The 20,053-nt window shown below is 40.3% G+C and overlaps 1 protein-coding gene across 1 annotated transcript in view; it reads left to right on the top strand.

The window, feature by feature from the left end:
* The window catches only part of CAPZA2 (capping actin protein of muscle Z-line subunit alpha 2), a 56,665-nt gene extending 49,589 nt beyond the window's left edge, over window positions 1-7,076 (top strand). Inside the window, exons 9-10 of the mRNA XM_004046096.5 lie at window positions 3,872-3,934; window positions 5,539-7,076. Of these exons, the coding sequence (XP_004046144.1) occupies window positions 3,872-3,934; window positions 5,539-5,679 (204 nt within the window). The 3' untranslated portion in view covers window positions 5,680-7,076. The remainder of the gene's footprint in view (window positions 1-3,871; window positions 3,935-5,538) is intronic.
* Window positions 7,077-20,053: the final 12,977 nt, after the last annotated feature.

The following is a 20,053-nucleotide window of genomic DNA, read 5'->3' on the forward strand; positions in this document are numbered from 1 at the left end:
TGTAAAACCAGAACAGTTTTGGAATGAACATTTTAAGTAATATTTCTGCTTCAGATTACCGTGTATTCTGATAGATTAAAGATAAGTAATTGCAAACCTGTACCTAACTTTTTTGCAGCTTTGAGATATAATTTGTATACCATTCAGTTCATTCATTTAAAATATAAGCTTCAAATTTTTCTCTCTTTTTTTGTATATTACTAATAGGGTTGGACAGCAGTCACCACAATCTAATTTTAGAACATTTTCATGCTCCTTAAAAGAAACCCTGTACCATTAGCAATCATTCTCCATTCTACCCAAGCCCTTCCCCCAGAACCCTCCCAGCCCTAGGCAGCGGCTAATCTACTTTCTGGCTCTGTGGATTTGCTTGTGCTGGACATTTGATATAAATGTAATCATAATATATAGTCTTTTCTGACTGGCTTTTTTCATTTAACATGTTCAACATTCATCCTTTTTGGAGCGTGTATTAGTACTTTGTTCCTTTTTATTGCCAAATAATACTCTGTTTTATGGACATACCACATTTTATCCATTCTTCAGTTAATGGACATTTCTGTGTTCTACTTTTTGCTGCTGTGAACATTTGTGTACTATTTTTTTGTGTAGCTTTTTAAATTTCTTTTTGGTATATACATAGGAGTGGAATTGCTGGGTCATTTGGTAACTATGTTTAACCTTTTGAAGAACTGCGAGACTGTTTTCCATCTTATAGTTTCACCAGCAGTGTATAAGAGTTTCAGTTTTTCTATATCTTTTTCCAAAATGTGTCCTTTGGATGATAGCCATCCTAGTCAGTATGAAGTAGTGTCTTATTGTGGTTTTTATTTACATTTTCTTGATGCTAATGATTTTGAGCATCTTTTCTTGTGCTTATGATCATTTGTATGTCTTTTGGGGGGAAATACCTATTCAGATCCTTTGCTCATTTCCTAATTGATTATTCACATTTGTATTACTGAGTTGTACTTGTTCATATATTCTGGATACAAGTCCAGTGTATCACATACATGATTTCAGATATTTTCATCCTTCTCTGTGTTGTCTTTTCACTTTCTTGATGATACTGTTTGCAAAACAGAAGATTTTGGTTTTGATTTTTTTCTTTTGTCATTTGATATTTGAAATATTAATAGAAACCATTGTCTACCCAAGGTCATGGAGATCTACTCCAGTGTTTTCTTCTAAAAGTATTATATAATAGTTTTAGCTCTTACATTTAGGTTTATGATCTTCTACCTAACTTTTAAACTGTATCCTATCTTTTCATTTCAGTAGCTATTTGGATCATGATTTAATGAAGTTTTTTTTTTAAGTTCATCTTTCAAATTTAAGAATTTTTGAACTTGGTTTTATTTCTCCACAGAATTCTTTCACAAATTCTTTCCCTTGCATATGCAACTGTTTCCTTGTTGATTTTTGTTTGGTTGGTTTTGTTTTTTTGAGACAAGACCTGTCTCTGTCACCCAGGCTGGCATGATCTCAGCTCACTGCAACCTCTGCCTCTAGGTCTCAAGCCATTCTCCCATTTGAGCCTCCTGAGTAGCTGGGACTACAGGCACGTGCCACCACACCCAGCTAATTTTTTTTTTTTTTTTTTTTTTTTTTTGGTAGAGATGGGGTTTCAGCATGTTGCCCAGCTAGTCTTGAACTCCTGGACTCATGCAGTTTACCCACCTTGGCCTCCAAAAGTTTGGCTTTTGGTTTTTTTGCCCCGTGGATATTGACAGTATAACATTAACAGTGACATTTTCTCATTTGTTTGTGTCATATACCTAAAAGTATCTGTGTATTATAAACATCAACTGCTTATATACAATTTACAGATATTAAAGAAAAATTTTTTTTTTTTTTTTGATACGGAGTCTCGCTCTTTAGCCCAGGCTGGACTGCAGTGGCGCTGTCTTGGCTCACTGCAAGCTCCGCCTCCCGGGTTCACGCCATTCTCCTGCCTCAGCCTCCCGAGTAGCTGGGACTACAGGTGCCCGCTACCACACCTGGCTAATTTTTTTTGTATTTTTAGTAGAGATGGGGTTTCACCGTGTTAGCCAGGATGGTCTCGATCTCCTGACCTCGTGATCCACCCACCTCGGCCTCCCAAAGTGCTGGGATTACAGGCGTGAGCCACTGCGCCCGGCCAGAAAAATTTATTTTTAACTCAAGAAAGCATTTAAGAAACATGTATGAATGTGTTAAGCCAGATGCTACCTAAGAAGATAAGCTATATTTACATATACATATATATATATATACACTCACACACACACACACACACACACACACACATATATGTATTTTTTTGAGATAGGGTGTCACTCTGTTGCCCAGGCTACAGTGCAGTGTGTGAATACAGCTCACTGCAGCCTCGACATCCTGGGCTCAAGCCATCCTCCTGCCTCAGCCTCTCTAGTAGCTGGGACTACAGGCGTGTGCCACCATGCCCAGCTAATTTATTTTTTGTAGAGATGGGGTCTCACCATATTGCCCAGGCTGGTCTCAAACCCTGGCCACAACCAACCCTTCTGCCTTGGCCTCCCAGAGTGCTGGGATTACAGGCATGGGCCACCACACCCAGCCCCTGAAGCTATCTTTTAAAACAATTTTTATTAGCACTTAGGTGATTTCTGCTTTGACCTAATCGGTACTCTCCTTGCAAAATTTGCCAGTGAAAAAAACTTACTAATGTCTGATTTTCCATGAGATGTTCTCCATATAGTTACATATCATATGTAATTACTACATTCAATATTATTGACATAACAAGGGTATGGTGCCGTCTTGTTTGGGGAGTTTGACATTGAGCAAAGATGCTTCCTGGCTGGGTGCGGTGGCTCACGTCTGTAATCCTATCACTTCGGGAAGCTGAGGTAGGTATCACTTGAGGTCAGGAGTGCGAGACCAGCCTGGCCAATATGACGAAACCTCGTCTCTACTAAAAATACAAAACCCCATCTCCACTAAAAATACAAAAATGAGACGGGAATGGTGGCACATTCCTATAGTTCCAGCTATTTGGGTGGCTGAGGCACGAAAATTGCTTGAACCTGGGAGGCGGAGATTACAGTGAGCCAAGATCACACTGCTGCACTCCAGCCTGTGCTACAGGCTGAGACCCTGTCTCAAAAAGAAAACCAGATGCTTCCTAAGAGAAATTTGTCCACAAGAGTACAGAGGGTACGGTTTTGAGAGATGGTCATAGTAATTAAACTTGACTAATATGCCAGTTTGTGCTCGTTTTTTTAGGAATGACCATTTTTATCTTAGGAGGTTTTCATTGTTTTATATTTTTACACCATATATATAAAGTATAAGGTGTTAGAGACTTTTACATTAACACTGTTTTATTTTTTAAATCCAGATTCTGTTAACTTTACTGTTAGGAAAAAGCAAACAAACCCATCTATTGGCATGTTAAAAAAAAAAATTTCCAGAAAAATACATTCTTCCTGATTAGTGATTTTTTTTTTTTTTTGGTATCACTGTTCTGTTACATAATGTTCAGTAAATATTTAACAATATTCAGATAAAGAGTCATCAATTAGAAATCTTTACCAAACTTCTTACCCATAAAGGTTGTCTATTGGAATGCATGTCCAGTGTTTAAAATTGAACTTTTCATCCATGTGTGTATCATTGAGATTTCACTTTCCTTAGCCAGCTGAACATTGAGAACAGCTTATTCTGTAGACTTTTAAAATAATTTTACCTATTTTCCCCTTAGACTTAGAATAATTGATCTTACAATATTTGTTCTATGTCATAATTTCCTTCTGTGTTATTTATTATAACATTACATTAACCATACATATATTTTAAAATAATAGTGGTTTAGTTTTAAGTTACTATTTTTATTTTGTTTTTTTTTCAGAATGAAGTGCAAACAGCAAAAGAATTTATAAAGATTGTAGAAGCTGCAGAAAATGAATACCAGGTATGATTTTTTAAATATTGTATAAGCTACACTCACATATGAATTAATGTCACTGAAATTTTAATTTCAGCCAAAGGCTGAATTTTTCCATTGCATCAGTTAGAGTCTTTTTGTTGTGTGTCTGCTTTTAACACAGAGGCAGACTTACTAATGTGTAGGCAAAAAGAGTGGCAAGTAAATTGAATTCCATTAATATTTTGTGTTTTCAAAATACTAAGACTAGGCCGAGTGCGGTGGCTCACGCCTGTAATCCCAGCACTTTGGGAAGCCGAGGCAGGTGGATCACGAGGTCAAGAGATCAAGACCATCCTGGCCAACATGGTGAAACCCTGTCTCTACTAAAAATACAAAAATTAGCTGTGTGTGGTGGCATGTGCCTGTAGTGACGAGTGCTACTCGGGAGGCTGAGGCAGGACAATCGCTTGAACCTGAGAGGCAGAGGTTGCAGTGAGCTGAGATCGCGCCACTGCACTCCAGCCTGGTGACAGAGCGAGACTCCGTCTCAAAAAAAAAAAAAACTAGGTTTTAGCCAACATAATTTCTGAGCGCAGATTGAGTATCTCTGATCTGAGTTGCTTGGGAACAGAAGTGTTTTAGATTTCAGATTTTTTTGGATTTTGGAATATTTGCATTATCTTTTTACCAGTCAAGCTTCCATAATCTGAAAATTAGAAATCTGCATTAGTGTTTCAGTGAGCATTGCCTTTGAGTGTCATGTTGATGCTCAGAATGTTTCAAGCTTTGGAAACTTTGGATTTTTCAGTTAGGGATGCTCAACCTGTATCAGTCAAAATATGCCAGACTTTAAGTGGCTATTTTTTTTCTGGTTGGAAATTTTAATTCAGGCTGTGTCTTAGCATTTGGATTATTTGTAATCTGTTTAGATCACATTTCATTTTGTGCTTTACTTTTTATGTTATTTATCAGCTTCTAAACTACACTCTTGAATTGAACCATTTAATTTGTGAATTGGACAAGTTTCTACTCCTTAAAAATAATAATCTATAAATTGTTCTGACACACTAAAATAAATTCAAAATGACACACAAATATTAAGTAATTTATAGTTTTATTTCATTAAGTTTATTCAAAATTATAGGCTTTTTCTTCTAGCTGCTTTTATTTTATTTATGTATTTATTTATTTTTGAAGACAGAGTCTTGCTCTGTGGCCCAGGCTGGAGTGCAGTGGCGCGATCTCGCCTCACTGCAAGCTCCGCCTTCCGGGTTGACGCCATTCTCCCACCTCAGCCTCCCGAGTAGCCGGGACTACAGACGCCCGCCACCATGCCCGGCTAATTTTTTTTTTGTATTTTTGGTAGAGACGGGGTTTCACTGTGTTAGCCAGGATGGTCTCGATCTCCTGACCTCATGATCCGCCTGCCTCAGCCTCCCAAAGTGCTGGGATTACAGGCGTGAGCCACCGCGCCCGGCTCTTCTAGCTGCTATTAAACAGCTTTTAAAACAATGTTGGGATTTTATTTGACTGTTTAAAAACAGTGAAACAGGCTGCTTAAATAAAACTTATTCTGAAAACATCTATGTGCTTTATAAATTGTTCTGTTCTTTGCTTTACTTTAAACTTCTAACTATTGTTTTTCATAGACTGCCATCAGTGAGAATTATCAGACAATGTCGGACACTACTTTCAAAGCCTTACGTCGACAGTTGCCAGTTACGCGCACTAAGATTGATTGGAACAAGATCCTTAGCTACAAGATTGGCAAAGAGATGCAGAATGCATAAGATGAACATTGCATGACCGGATCATTTTAGTGTCTTTGCGTTAAAAAATCATTGCAAAAGTATTCTGAACTGTCAAGCTGCCCAGTCAGATGGGCTGTTGCCATTTAAAATCACTGTAATTAATTAGTTTGATTAGAGCACAAAGCTTAGCTAATCAACCATTATTTTTCATTTTGTTTGTTCTAAGAGGATTGAAAATCAGTTTAGTTTAAATGTCTTTCTGTTAGGCCTTTCTTTCTTACAATGAAGAGATGATTCTTCTAGTTTATGGTTAAAAGTTTTTGAAGTGTCTCAAAAATATTTTACTAACTGTAACCCTAAAATTGTTGTCTTTTGGTTTATGAAATCAGTAATTTTTGATATTTCCCCAGTTCTTTTTAATGGGGTCAATAATGGACATTCTAGTTTAAGGTGGTTGATGGATTTAGCCATATATGCTGCTAAAGAAATTGTCTACCTTTTCTTCCTCACCTGTTCCATTTATGTAAAGTTGAGATTAGAGGGAAAGCATTTTCTATATCAATTGTGTTTAAACCTTTCAAGAAGGTTATTTAGCTAGCTTAGTGTTGAACTAAATTTTTTTTAAACAAGGCAAGGTCTAATGCTGTTTTGAGATTCTGAAATTAATGAAAATACTTATTTCAGAAATGCATTTAATGCTTTTTTTCTTGTGACAGTTACGCAAATCAGCTTGAATTCCATATGTCCCTGAGTTATTTTTATCATAAAGCCACAAATGTATTATAACAAGGCAAATTGTAATATATATAATCCTGAACTCATGACCATGTCTCGGTTTATTTTTTTTTTTTCTTGGATTGAAAAGTACTGAAATTCAATGTGACATTAAAATGCAAATTTTCCTATTTATTTGAGTAGAAAATCACTTACCAGTGAGCATATATATTTTAAAATACTTTCTTTGGATATTATAATTCTTAACTGGTTGTAAATTAGAAAAGCTGGGATTACATATGGTGTGCGGTTACAGTCTAAATTTTTTCATCTTCCTATGCATCATAAGCATGTTTGTAATATTTTCAAAAATAGTTCTACTGATGCTACAGGAATTTCAAGCCTGTGGTGAATGTTAGTATTTACCATAGGGAGTGAAGTGGAGTTATGGTTTCATTCAATAGAGTATTGCTGATTATACTTGAGTGGAATCCTTTCCTCACGTACTCCCACAGACGTCTGGGCCTGGAAACTTTTATTTTATTTTATTTTATTTTATTTTTTTTTTTGAAAAACACCACTTTTGTTATGTACAATAAAATATTTCATTAGCTTGAATTGTATAGATTTTTAAAAATTCAATGAAAGCATGTTGTTTAATTTCTTTTTAAAATCACTGTTGGGCTTTGAAAGCATTGAGAATATAATATGAAATTATGACATTTTGTCTAAATCATCTTTTCTTTAGTTTTAAAATACAAGTTTTGGCACATTGGGATTCCTAAAGAAAATGAATTGGTAACATTAATTATCTGTTCCTTTTTAAAATATATATATTTGAAAGTTTGATGATGGTGAACTAAATACTAGATCTAATTGACAAGCTTAGTTGTATCAGGCCATCATGAGTTTCTATCCCATGAAAGTCATCAATTTCCTATCTCTGTTCTAGTCTGGAATGCATTACTGAAAATGTATGCAACTGTTTTTAAGGTGATTTGCTTGTGAGACGGAAGATTTATCAAAAATAATTTAGAACAGGCTGGGCGCGGTGGCTCACATCTGTAATCCCAGCACTTTGGGAGGCTGAGGCGGGTGGATCACGGGGTCAGGAGATCGAGACCACCCTGGCTAACACAGTGAAACCCTGTCTCTACTAAAAATACAAAAAATTAGCCGGGTGTGGTGACAGGCGCTTGTAGTCCCAGCTACTCGGGAGGCTGAGGCAGGAGAATGGCATGAACCCGGGAGGCAGAGCTCGCAGTGAGCCGAGATCGCGCCACTGCACTCCAGCCTGGGTGACAGCGCAAGACTCTGTCTCAAAAAATAATAATATAATAATAATAATAATTTAGAACAGTCTGAAATAATGATGGCACAGAATAGACAAGTCTTTTATAGTATAAGAATGGCATTTATTAGGCAGGGCACAGTGGCTCACACCTGTAATCCCAGCACTTTGGGAGGCCGAGGCGGGTGGATCACGAAGTCAGGACTTCGAGACCAGCCTGACCAACATGCTGAAACCCCGTCTCCACTAAAAACAAAAAAAAATTAGCCAGGGATGGTGATGCGCGCCTGTAATCCCAACTACTCAGGAGGCTGAGACAGGAGAATCATTTGAACCCGGGAGGTGGAGGTTGTAGTGAGCAGAGATCGAGCCACTGTACTCCAGCCTGGGTGACACAGGGAGCCCTTGTCTCAAAATAATAATAAAAGAATGGCATTTATTAAAGTGAAAGAAGAATGGAAACCCAGAGTATCCTATAGCTCAGGGATGTAATTTTAGTAGGAGACATTATGGCTGCTTTGCTGAGTAGGCTGAAGTGTGGTGGCAAAGGCATAATCAGAACAGCTAGGAGACTACTGCAGTAATCTAGTTGAGAGAGCATGCTGGCTTGGACTGAGGTGGTTGCTGTAGAGGTGGTATAAAGCAGTGAGGTCTAGGTATATCCTAAAGGTAAAATCAGCAAGACCTGGGGAGAGTTTGGTCATGGAGTGTGAGATAAAGAGAACCATGTCTGGGGCTGGAGAAATTGAGGAAGATTATTGTAGGAGCAAGTTGGTTTGGAGAAGGAGGCTGGTCAGGAGCTCAGTTTTCTATTCAAAGGAGAAATATCTCATGTAGCAGTTAGATACAGGAGACAGGAACTAGAGGAAAGCTCTGGGCTAGAAGAATGGGAAAGTGCATGAACCTGGGAAACAATTTTATAGGCAGACAGGATGAAGGACCTCAAGGTTAGTGATAATGAATTTAAAGTAAATGAGACCAATGATGAGCATGGCTGTATGTTTTTCTTCAACTGTGTAAAGCTGTTTGGGTGCAGGCATAGAGTAGATGAAATAAATTTCACCAAGGCTGTGGTTTTGCCCAGAGTGAATGACCACATGAAGAGGGGCAGGGTATGATGATGGTCTGTGGAATTTCAGCTGGGTAAGCAGGGAAGTGAGGGCTTGAGACGGGGGGAGGGATAGTGAAAATGTACAACCAGTGGATTATAGGTGTGTTAAAGTAGGGGGACTAGAAAGAATGACCTAGAAATGTAAGAAGTGGGCCGGGCGCAGTGGCTCATGCCTGTAATCCCAGCACTTTAGGAGGCTGAGGCGGGTGGATCATGAGGTCAAGAGATCAAGACCATCCTGGCCAATATGGTGCAACCCCATCTCTACTAAAAATACAAAAATTAGCTAGGCGTCGTGGCGTGCCTGTAGTCCCAGCTACTAGGGAGGCTGAGGCAGGAGAATCGCTTGAACCCAGGAGGCGAAGGTTGCAGTGAGCCGAGATTGTGCCACTGCACTCCAGGCTAGCGACAGAGCGAGACTCTGTCCCCCCCCCAAAAAAAAAAAAAAAAGTGGTGGGCTGGGCACGATGGCTCACGCCTATAATCCCAGCACTTTGGGAGGCCACGGCAAGTGGATCACTTAAGGTCAGGAGTTCAAGACCAGTCTGGCTAATATGATGAAACCCCTTCTGTATTAAAAATACAAATATTAGCCGGACATGGTGGCACATGCCTGTAGTCCCAGCTACTCAGGAGGCTGAGGCAGGAGAATCTTTGAACCCAGGAAGTGGCAGTTACAATGAGCGGAGACTGTGCCACTTCACTCCATCCTGGGTGACAGGGTGAGAGTCTGTCTCAAAAAAAAGAAAAAGGAAATGTAAGAAGTGGTGATTGGAGAATGGTGTGCTTAATTAAAATTGAGGTTTTGAGGAGTTACTAGTAATGACAAATATGACCAAGGGAGTGACTGGCTGAGGGGAGAGAGGAGAGGACTTAAGCAACTGTGCCACTCAGCGTTGGAAAAGTCACCTCTGTGACATTAAAATCAAGAATTCTGATAGAAGTAAGAGTTCTGGCATGAGTGGTGCTTTTCCAGAGTACACTTGGATATATGATTACATTTTAATAAGTTATATAAATATGCAGATATTCATGCGGCTTTTCCTCATTTGGGATTTTGGAAACAAAATAGTAGTAAGAGCATTAAAAGAAAGATGTCCTGGAAGTCCTTGTTCATTGCAAATGTTCTTGAAATGTGAAATTCTTGGAAAAGTAATCAGGGACAACTATTGACAGTTGTATGACATTTGGGTAGCCCTTTCTACAGTTAAAGTCATTGTGACTTTTAGTAGCCACACTGAAACCTTTGGAATAATGAAGACCCTTTCAAAAGATCTTCCATACTGATCATCAGTTTGCATCTTTGCCATCTATGGGGTATGAAATATAAAGGCACATTTAGCCAGGAGTTAACACAGGTGTTTTGTAATGCGTGCATGTTATGAAACATCCCAAGAAAGATGTGTATTTCTGTTCACTTCTCTTAAGATGCAGTATTTAAAAGAATCATAGTGTACTTGCTAGTCTTAAATGTAGATTTTGGGCCAGGCACGGTGGCTCATGCCTGTAATCCCAGCACTTTGGGAGGCTGAGGCAGGTGGATCACCTGAGGTCAGGAATTTGAGACCAGCCTGACCAGCGTGGTGAAACCTCATCTCTACTAAAAAAATACAAAATTAGCCAGGCGTGGTGGTGCACACCTGTAATCCCAGCTACTTGGGAGGCTGAAACAATTGCTTGAGCCCGGGAGGCAGAGGTTGCAGTGAGCCAAGATCACGCCATTGCACTCCAAAGAGTGAAACTCCATCTCTGAATGAATGAATGAATGAATGAATGAATAGTATAGATTTGGGGGCTTGAAACTGAGGACTTCTTAAAGGCAGACGCTGTGTAGACATATCCAAATTTGACATTCTGAGTGTTATGCAAAAGCTTTATTGTAAGTTTGACCAGTAGTGCTAGCTGTTGGAGAATATGCAAAATATTCACAGATTAAGATTAAAATAGCCGATTAAATTTTTAAGGTCTAGTTAGCATTAGAAATTAATGTCAGGTCATTCACATTTAAGCAGATGTATTCAGAGAACTGTTCTAGGCGTTGTGGAGTTTGGAAAATATAAAACCGTTTCTTAAAGCAATCTACAAACTACTCATGGAACAACAGTGTTTTCCTACCCTTGTCACATCACAACATATGTAGAAAATGATATTTGTGGCTGGGCACAGTAGCTCACACTTCTAATCCCAGCACTTTGGGAGGCCGAGGCAGGTGGATCCTTTCAGTCTAGGAGTTCAAGACCAGCCTAGGCAACATGGCAAAACTCTGTCTCTACTAAAAATACAAAAATTAGCCAGGTGTGGCATACGCCTGTAGTCCCAGCTACTCAGGAGCTGAGCTGGGAGGATCACCTGAGCCTGGAGAGGTTGAGGCTGCAGTCAGCTGTGATCGTGCCACTGCACTCTAACCTGGGTAATAGAGTGAGAACCTGTCTCAAAATATATAAATAAATAAGGCACACTGCAGGAAATGGACAAGGCTGCATGCCAATTGTTGTAAGGGTTAAGAAGATCAGTATCTTGGCACACCTTAAACCTGTTTAGGAAGATGTGCCATGGACAACACAGATTGTTTGTAAGATAAACTTCAAGCCTTACCTAAGATAGCTTTTAAAGAGATGTCAAGCCAAGGGAGGTTTTCTGGAAAGGATGAGTTTTAAACTGCTTTGGCAAGTATGCATGCCAGTGGTAGGAAGGAAATCCTCTTGTATCTCAGTGAAGCATTAATATGCAGATAATAGGTTTCTGGTAAAGAAATGTCATGGGTCAGAATGTCATCCAGTTCAAAACTAAATTTGACTTTAAAACAGCACAGTACAAAATGAAATTATAACAGTAAAGTTAAGAATCAGTGTTCTTATAAACTATAGTATGGCTAATAAGATATTTTCTCTCTGGTTTTGGTATAATCTAACAAAAGAGTATTAGTTAACGTCAGTTTCCATTTTTGCAGTGTGACTGTATCAGAAAACAGATTTTTTTTTCACACAAACTCGCTAGAAAATACATCACGGGTTGGGCGCAGTGGCTCACGCCTGTAATTCCAACACTTTGGGAGGCTGAGGCAGGTGCATCACAAGGTCAAGAGATCGAGGCCATCCTGGCCAACATGGTGAAACTCCGTCTCTACTAAAAATACAAAAATTAGCTAGGCATGGTGGTGTGCACCTGTAGTCCCAGCTACTCAGGAGGCTGAGGCAAGAGAATTGCTTGAACCCAGGAGGCGGAGGTTGCAGTGAGCCGAGATCTCACCACTGCACTCCAGCCTGGGTGACAGAGCAAGACTCCGTCTCAAAAAAAAAAAAAACATCACGGATACCAAATCAGCCACTGGCTCTCATAACATGAGCTGTGTGTGGGACAATCTGCAGTTAAAGCACGCTGATTAGTAGAAGACTGTTACGGAAGCCCAGTTGGCATATCTTAGAAGATTGATGACTTCTGGGAAAATTTGTAAAATGCCCAGCTCTTCAACCAAATAAATTTTCAAGGAATTATTTTACTGCAAGGATATCCCAAAAAGTCTTGCTGACTAAACAGCACAAAGTGTCACCTTCCTTTGGGCTGCTAACTTGCTAGACTCTCAGCGTCTGAATACCTGATCTGGATCTCTTCCATCCCAGACTTTGACCTGAAAATGAAGGCTTGCCTCCTGTTTCCCAAAAGAATACTAAACAGAAATAGCCGGGAGCAATAACTCTCTTAAGTATAAATTAAGGACTTAGGGAAGACTTTAGTTCTTTGAAAAAGGAGAGCAAAATATAGGAGATCAGTGTTCCAGGACACTGAAAGCATCTCCAGTGAGGAAAAGGCAAGGTAAAGAAAAGCCTGCCCACGCACACTCATTTGCCCCTTACTTTGGGGCTTTACAGAGGAGAAAGAGAAATTTTTAAAGGAAATAAATCTCGTTCCAGAGACTTGAAAAGGCAAAACCGTAAGTCAACCTAAATATCCAACCACAGCGAATGAGTACAGATACTGTGGTTTGTTAACACTGGGAGAGGATACAGCTTTTAAAAACTTGTGAGTCAGAGGTTATATTAACATACTATAAAAATCCCTGTTGAGAGAACAAAACAAGTTGTATACTAACGTTTAAAAATACATAAAACAATACAAATGTTTTATCATTTTATATATAGTGAGTCTATAAACATACAATGGATTAAAACACCAAATCAGGCCAGATGTGTGGCTCACACCTATAATCCAGGCACTTTGGGAGGCCAAGGTGCGAGAATCACTTGAGCCCAGGTGTTCCAAGATCAGCCTGGGCAATATATCAAGACCCCATTTCTAGAAAAATTTTAAAATTAGCTGGGCACAGTGATGTGTGCCTATGGTCCTAGCTACTTGGGAGGTTGAGGCAAGACGATCACTTGAGCCCAGGAGTTCAAATTACAGTGAGCTTTGATCATGTCACTGCACTCCAGCCTGGGTGGCCAAGTGAGACCCTATCTCTCAAAAAAAGTGGAATAATATATGAACATAAGGGAGGAACATAAGGGAATAGGATTAAGGAGCAGTATAAAAGGATTGTAACTATTTTTAATTGGATAATAGGTATATAGGTGTTCATTACAACAATCTCAAATTTTAAATGTCTTATTTAAAAAATTATACAACTTATGCTGACATATAACTCTACGTGAAAGGAAATATACACAAAGATTGAGTCGGGCAAAAGTAGAAAAATGACAGGTCATAACCATAGGATGAAATGAATAGAAAGTTTACTAATACCCTTTTAAAAAGTCATTAGACTCATTATTTTACAGAGAATTTTATCCAACTTACCACATACAGATAATTTTCTATGTTACAGAAATTATTTTAGATGGTAGAAAAAGATAGATATCATTTTATGAGACTTATTTATAAGCTTAAATAAGAATAGCACCAAAACCAGAAAACTGATCAAACTTCCCTGTATAGTCAAAAGTAAAATTCCTTAATACATTAATAAAGAATACTACATTATGATCAAGTATGGTTTATCACTGGAAACCAATGATTATTCCCTGTTAGGAAATCTAGTACTGTAGCCTCCTACATTAGCATATTAAAGAAAAGCACATATAATTCTCTGAGAAAATATCATTAAACCATTTGATAAAGTTTAGTCCCTAATCCTGACTCTAAGGGCAGCATCTCAAATCAATGGGGCAACAGATGAATGATGCTGAGACAACAGGGTAGCCAGCTGTGGGAGAAAAGTTGGATCTATACCTCATACCTTACACCAAGTTAAAATTGCACCAAAGATTTAATGATATAAAATGATATTGGCCACATGCGGTGGCTCACACCTGTAATCCCAGCACTTTGGGAGGCCGAGGCAGGCGGATCACTTGAGGTCAGGAGGAGTTGGAAACCACCCTGTCCAACATGGTGAAACCCCATCTCTACTAAAAGTACAAAAATTAGCCGGGTGGGGTGACGGGTTCCTGTAATCCCAGCTACGGAGGTTGCAGTGAGCTGAGATTATGCCACTGCACTCTAGCCTGGGTGACAGAGCGAGACTCCATCTCAAAAAAAAAAAAAAAGATACCATAAATGTTCTTGAAGAAATGGTATTTTTTAAGTAATAGTAATATCAGAATAATTTTAGAAAAAACCCTTAGAATCCATTCAATAAAAATAAAAATGTATTTGGCTGGGTGCAGTGTCTCACGCCTGTAATCCCAGCACTTTGGGAAGCCAAGGTGGGCAGATCACTTGAGTTCAGGAGTCCGAGACCAGCCTGGCCAACATGGTGAAACCCCGTCTCTACTAAAAAATACAAAAATTAGCCAGGCATGGTGGTGGGTGCCTGTAATCCGAGCTACTTGGGAGACTGAGACAGAAGAATCGTGTGAACTCGGGAGGCGGAGGTTGCAGTGAGCCAAGATGGTGCCACTGCATTCCAGCGTGGACAACAGAGTGAGACTCCATCTCAAGAAAAACAAAAAAATATATACTTCATAAAAATTAAGATTTTCTACATGGCTTAAAATGCTCTAAACAAAGTCAGAAGACATCATTCACAAGGGAAAACATTTGCAACTTACCTAACAGATGGTTACCTTTTCAAAAATCTAATGAGTACCTACAGCACAATAACATAAGAGTCCTATAGAAAATTGAAAAGCATGGGCCAGGCGTGGTAGCTTACACCTCTAATCCCAGCACTTTGGGAGACTGAGGTGGGAGGATCACTTGAGCCCAGGAGTTCACAGTCAGCCTGGGCAACACTGTGAAACTCTCTTGTCTCTACAAAAAAAAAAAAAAGAAAGAAAGAAAGAAAATTGAAAACAGTGCCTATGGCACCTGAGCTCCTGACATTATGGAGAGTCTTACCAAACTTGAACTTCCTCACTGGACATTTATTGAGAAATAAACATATTTAAGCCACTGCTCTTTGGAATGTATTTTATTTCTTTTTTTTTTTTTTTTTTTTTTTTTTTTGAGACCGAGTCTCGCTCTGTCGCCCAGGCTGAAGTGCAGTGGCGCGATCTCGGCTCACTGCAAGCTCCACCTCCCGGGTTCACGCCATTCTCCTGCCTCAGCCTCCCGCGCAGCTGGGACTACAGGCGCCCGCCACCACGCCCGGCTAATTTTTTGTATTTTTTAGTAGAGACGGGGTTTCACTGTGTTAGCCAGGATGGTCTCGATCTCCTGACCTCGTGATCCGCCCGCCTCGGCCTCCCAAAGATATATTTTATTTCTTATCACCCCTGCCACCCCTGCAACCCCTGCCTCTCACCCTATATAGCATTTAGTACCAGAAATAGGATCCTACAAGTATCAAAATCTGAAGTGTGGCATTGGTTAAAGGCAATGTAAGTCAACAGGGGTTCTGCTGACATCTGAGTCCACTACAACATGCAAGACTGTTCTCCTTTATCCCTAGACACTAAATGCTACTGACACCTCCTAATCCTTGTGACAGTCAAAAATAATGCCCTAGAGGAAGGGAATATTACTCCAGTGACTAGGGGGATTTAGTAGGGCCTAGATATTGCAGGCTGGAAAGCTGGTGACCCTTGTTAGGCCATGATAAAACATTGAAATTATTTCCTCGAGTAAGTAGATTGACATGACAATAGGAAAGATGGCAGGGAAGACTCAGAATGGAAGAAAGGAATTAGCAGCCATACTGAACTCCTCCTCTCTTGTCTGGGTTATTTGAGGAGACATTTGAGCCCAGCAGAACTTCTTACACCTTCAAATTTTGCAAAGATTGCCCTGCTGGGTGCAGTGGCTCACACCTGTAATCCCAGCACTTTGGGAGGCCGAGGCAGGCAGATTACTTGAGGTCAGGAGTTTAAGACCAGCCTGACAAACATGGCAAAATTCCATCTCTACTAAAAATACAAAAAAAAATTAGCCAGGCGTGGTGGCGTGCACCCGTAATCCCATCTACTCAGGAGGCTGAGGCAGGAGAATCACTTGAACTGGGAGGTGGAGATTAAATGAGCAGAGTTAGCTACACTCCAGCCTGGGCAACAGAGCGAGACTCCATCTCAAAAAAATAAAAAAATAAAAATGTTGCCAAGTCCACTGAACTGGACTGTCAAGATCCTTCTTTCTCTCACTTGTAATTTGTGGACTGTAGGTCCAAAGTGATAACATTACCCAGGAGAAGGTTAAAGGTAGAGATGAGAATAAGTGTATTGCCCTTCCCCCAAGCCCACTGTCATAGAAAATATATTCATTTTCTATGGCTGTATAACACGTGGTCACAAAGTTAGGTCTTAAAATAATGCACCCTTATTATCTCACATTTCTCTTGGGTTCAGGCACATGTCCGCTGGGTCCTCTGTTCATGGTTCCGCGAGGCTGAAATCAAGGTGATGTCTGAGGCTGCAGTCTCATCTGAGGCTTGGATTCCTCTTCCAAGCTTATGTGGTTGTTGGCAGTTCCTTGTGAATTGAATTTTGGAATAGAGCAATTATGTAATGTGTTAGCCAAGCTGCAATATTTTTGAGAGAATGGAGAGCTCTTAAGTATTACATTGAAATAACAGGTGTAAATAGGAACTATTCTGGACAAACTGCTATGTGTGGCCACCCTAATCAACAACAGTGAACTCTGAAAGCTGTGCAGCCCCAGTTGTAGCCAGGAAAGATAATGGACAATGAAGAACCTTCCCTGGGAATGACGGACAAGGAGTTTTCCCCAGAGAGCAGAATCAGGGGCTACCTCATGAACTAAGCCATAAAACCACTACCAGAGTAGGGAAACCTTGTTTCATTTCTGAATTGCAATTATTCTGTTCCTACGTTGTATATTAAGAGTGTTAGGGCACTTAACATCTTCTAATTTATAGTTTGCTGGATGATGAGATGCATTTGTTTTTGGTGATGAGAATTGTGTATTCACCCTGCTATCTTGGACTTGGAGCTGACTGTAGTGAGGGATGGGTCCTTGGGGAGGGGGTAAATATACTACTCTGTGTGTAACTAGAAGGATGTGTTCACATAAATCAAAGGTGGTAATCTGTGGTGGAAATTGGTAGTTGCCCCTTCAATATTTATTTTTAGTTATGTGACTAAGTTCTGGCTAATGGGATAAATGAAAGTGTTCTAGGGCAACTCCTGGGATTTGCCCTCAGGGTCGGAACCTGTGTACTCCCCTTTTATTCTCTCTTCCTCCATCCTGCTCTTTGAAACTCTGATGCCACCGTCTTGAGCCATCAGGTCTAGGCACAAATGGAACTGAACACTCTCCCTCACACTTTGAAACACAATACCAGCTCAAATCATGTACCTGGCTTTTTACCTGAGAAACAAACTTCTATCTTGTTTAAGCCTCTGCTATTTTGTTTGTTGTCATCGGCAGCTTAACCTAATCTTAAAACTTAGATCCTCAGCCAGGAGCGGTGGCTCATGCCTGTAATCCCAGTACTTCGGGAGGCTGAGGCGGGCGGATCATGAGGTCAGGAGTTCGAGATCAGCCTGGCCTGGCCAGCATAGTGAAACCACATCTCTACTAAAAATACAAAAAACTTAGCCGGGCGTGGCAGCAGGCACCTGTAATCCCAGCTACTTGGGAGGCTGAGGCAAGGAGAATCGCTTGAACCTGGGAGGTTGCAGTGAGTGGAGATTGCACCACTGCACTCCAGCCCGGGCAACAGTGCGAGACGCCATCTCAAAAAAAAAAACAAAAAAACAAAACAAAACAAAAAACTTAGGTGCTCACTCTCCACCTCATCCTGTCTGATATTAAAAAAAAAAAAAAAAAAAAAAATCATATGGGCTTGAAGATCTGGCCGAACCAAATAGTGAACATTTTGGAACTAATAATCTTGAGTTACAGAAAAAACCTTCCTGTAAAGTCAACAAAACTCAGAAATCATAAAGGAAAAGACTGACAGATTTTTCCTCCCAACACATTTAATATATTCTGGCTACAGAATATGTTAAATATTCTACAGAAGAATATTCATGGGAGAGCCCCTTAGAAATGGTTGCAAACTGTTTTTCTCTCTCCATCTGCTCGCGCTCTGTCTCTCTCTGGAATCTCGCTTTGTTGCCAGGCTGGAGTGCAGTGGCACGATCATAGCTCACTGCAGCCTCAAATTCCTGGGTTCAAGTGATCGTCCTGCCTCAGCCTCCTGAGTAGCTAGGACTACAGACTCGCGCCACCACACCCGGCTATTTTTATTTTTCACAGAGACAGGGTCTCGCCATGTTGCCCAGGCTGGTCTCAAACCCCCGGGTTCAAGCAATCCTCCCTCCCTGGCCTCCCAAAGTGCTGGGATTGCAGGTGTGAGCCGTCGCACCAGGCCTGCCTTTTCTTTTAATTTTGTGTTTGGCATCTTTCGTGTTCAGAGATGTTATCATTATGTGTCTCACTTAGTGTTTAAAAATTCTTCTTAAAAGGGAAAATGGTTTGTGTTTCTGAGCATGTGTTTGAGTGGGATGAGATCCTGTTTCCGAAATTAACGACAGGAATGGACAAGACTGCAGTTTCCAAGAGGTGCCAGCAGGTGGCACTGTTCCCATTTCAAGCTAATCGCAGTATAGCTAGATGCCGCGCAGAGAAACGAGTCCAGGACATCCTGTGTCCCATCCCTTGGAGCATCTCCGCTGCTCAAGGTTCGGCTATTACTCAGCAGAAGGGCACTGCTGGTCTGGAAAAGAAACTTTAGGATGCGGAAATAGTGATAAGTTAGGGTATTTATTGCCGGCTAACACTTGTAGAAAAGTTTGACTATATTCAAGCCAAGAACACAAGGATTCTTGGCTGTCTTTGAAGTTAGGGACTCATCTGCAAATGTGAAGCGAGCTATGATCTCTTTTCTCAGAAAAGTGCATTCGTGTCTGCACATTGCCATTTTTCTCTCTGTCTTCTCTCACAACACGCACTCTTCATACAATTAGAGTTCATGGCCCCTATAATCCACTATCTCTTGACCTGAATAATGTTCACAGATTTCACACAAAAAAACTGTTTCAGACCTCCACTGTTAAATTATTTTCAGCAGAATTCGTCTTTTAACAAACTTTCCTCCAACTCTTCCTGGTTGCAGACACTATTCTAGGTACTTGATAGACACAGCAGTGAATTAGACAGTGAAAAGGGCCTTAGTCACTAGAGAGAGAGAGAGAGGCACTACATAAGTCAACAACAGCAAAAAATGCCAGATAGGGATAAAGGTATAAAGAAAATAGGGTAAAGGCCTCTGTAAAGAGATGGCATGAAAACCAAGATGAGAAGGAAGCAGGAGTCAGAAAACGCGGGGGACAGTATTCCCCACGAGGAACCAGCTTCTGCAAAGGCCGAGGCGGCGGTGGGCTTGGCTGAATCAGCCAGAACTCTTGGCATTTCTCTCAATTCCTTTCTTTCTTTCACTAACCACATTCAATTGACAGCGAGTTCCGTCCATTTTACTTCCAAAATACATCTCAAGTAAGTCCACTTCTCTCTATTCCTAGTGCTATCACCCTAATACAAACTGCCTAGACTGTGGGAATAATCTAACTTTTTTGTTCGTTTGTTTGGCATCTACTCTCATTTCCCTCCAATCCATTTCCTATCTAGTCACAGAGGAGTGATTTTGATTTTGATTTTATTATTTTATTTCTTTTTCTTTTCCTTTTTTTTTTTTTTTTTTTTTTTGAGGCAGAGTCTCGCTCTGTTGCCCAGGCTGGAGTGCAGTGGTGCAATCTCGGCTCACTGCAACCTCCGCCTCACGGGTTCAAGCGATTCTCCTGCTTTCAGCCTCCTGAGTAGCTGGGATTACCTCCATGCACCACCACGCCAGGCTAATTTTTACAAAATAGAGGAGGTTTCGTCACATTGGCCAGGCTGGT

The sequence above is a fragment of the Gorilla gorilla genome, chromosome 6 (assembly GCF_029281585.2).
Source record: "Gorilla gorilla gorilla isolate KB3781 chromosome 6, NHGRI_mGorGor1-v2.1_pri, whole genome shotgun sequence".
Classification (NCBI taxonomy): domain Eukaryota; kingdom Metazoa; phylum Chordata; class Mammalia; order Primates; family Hominidae; genus Gorilla; species Gorilla gorilla.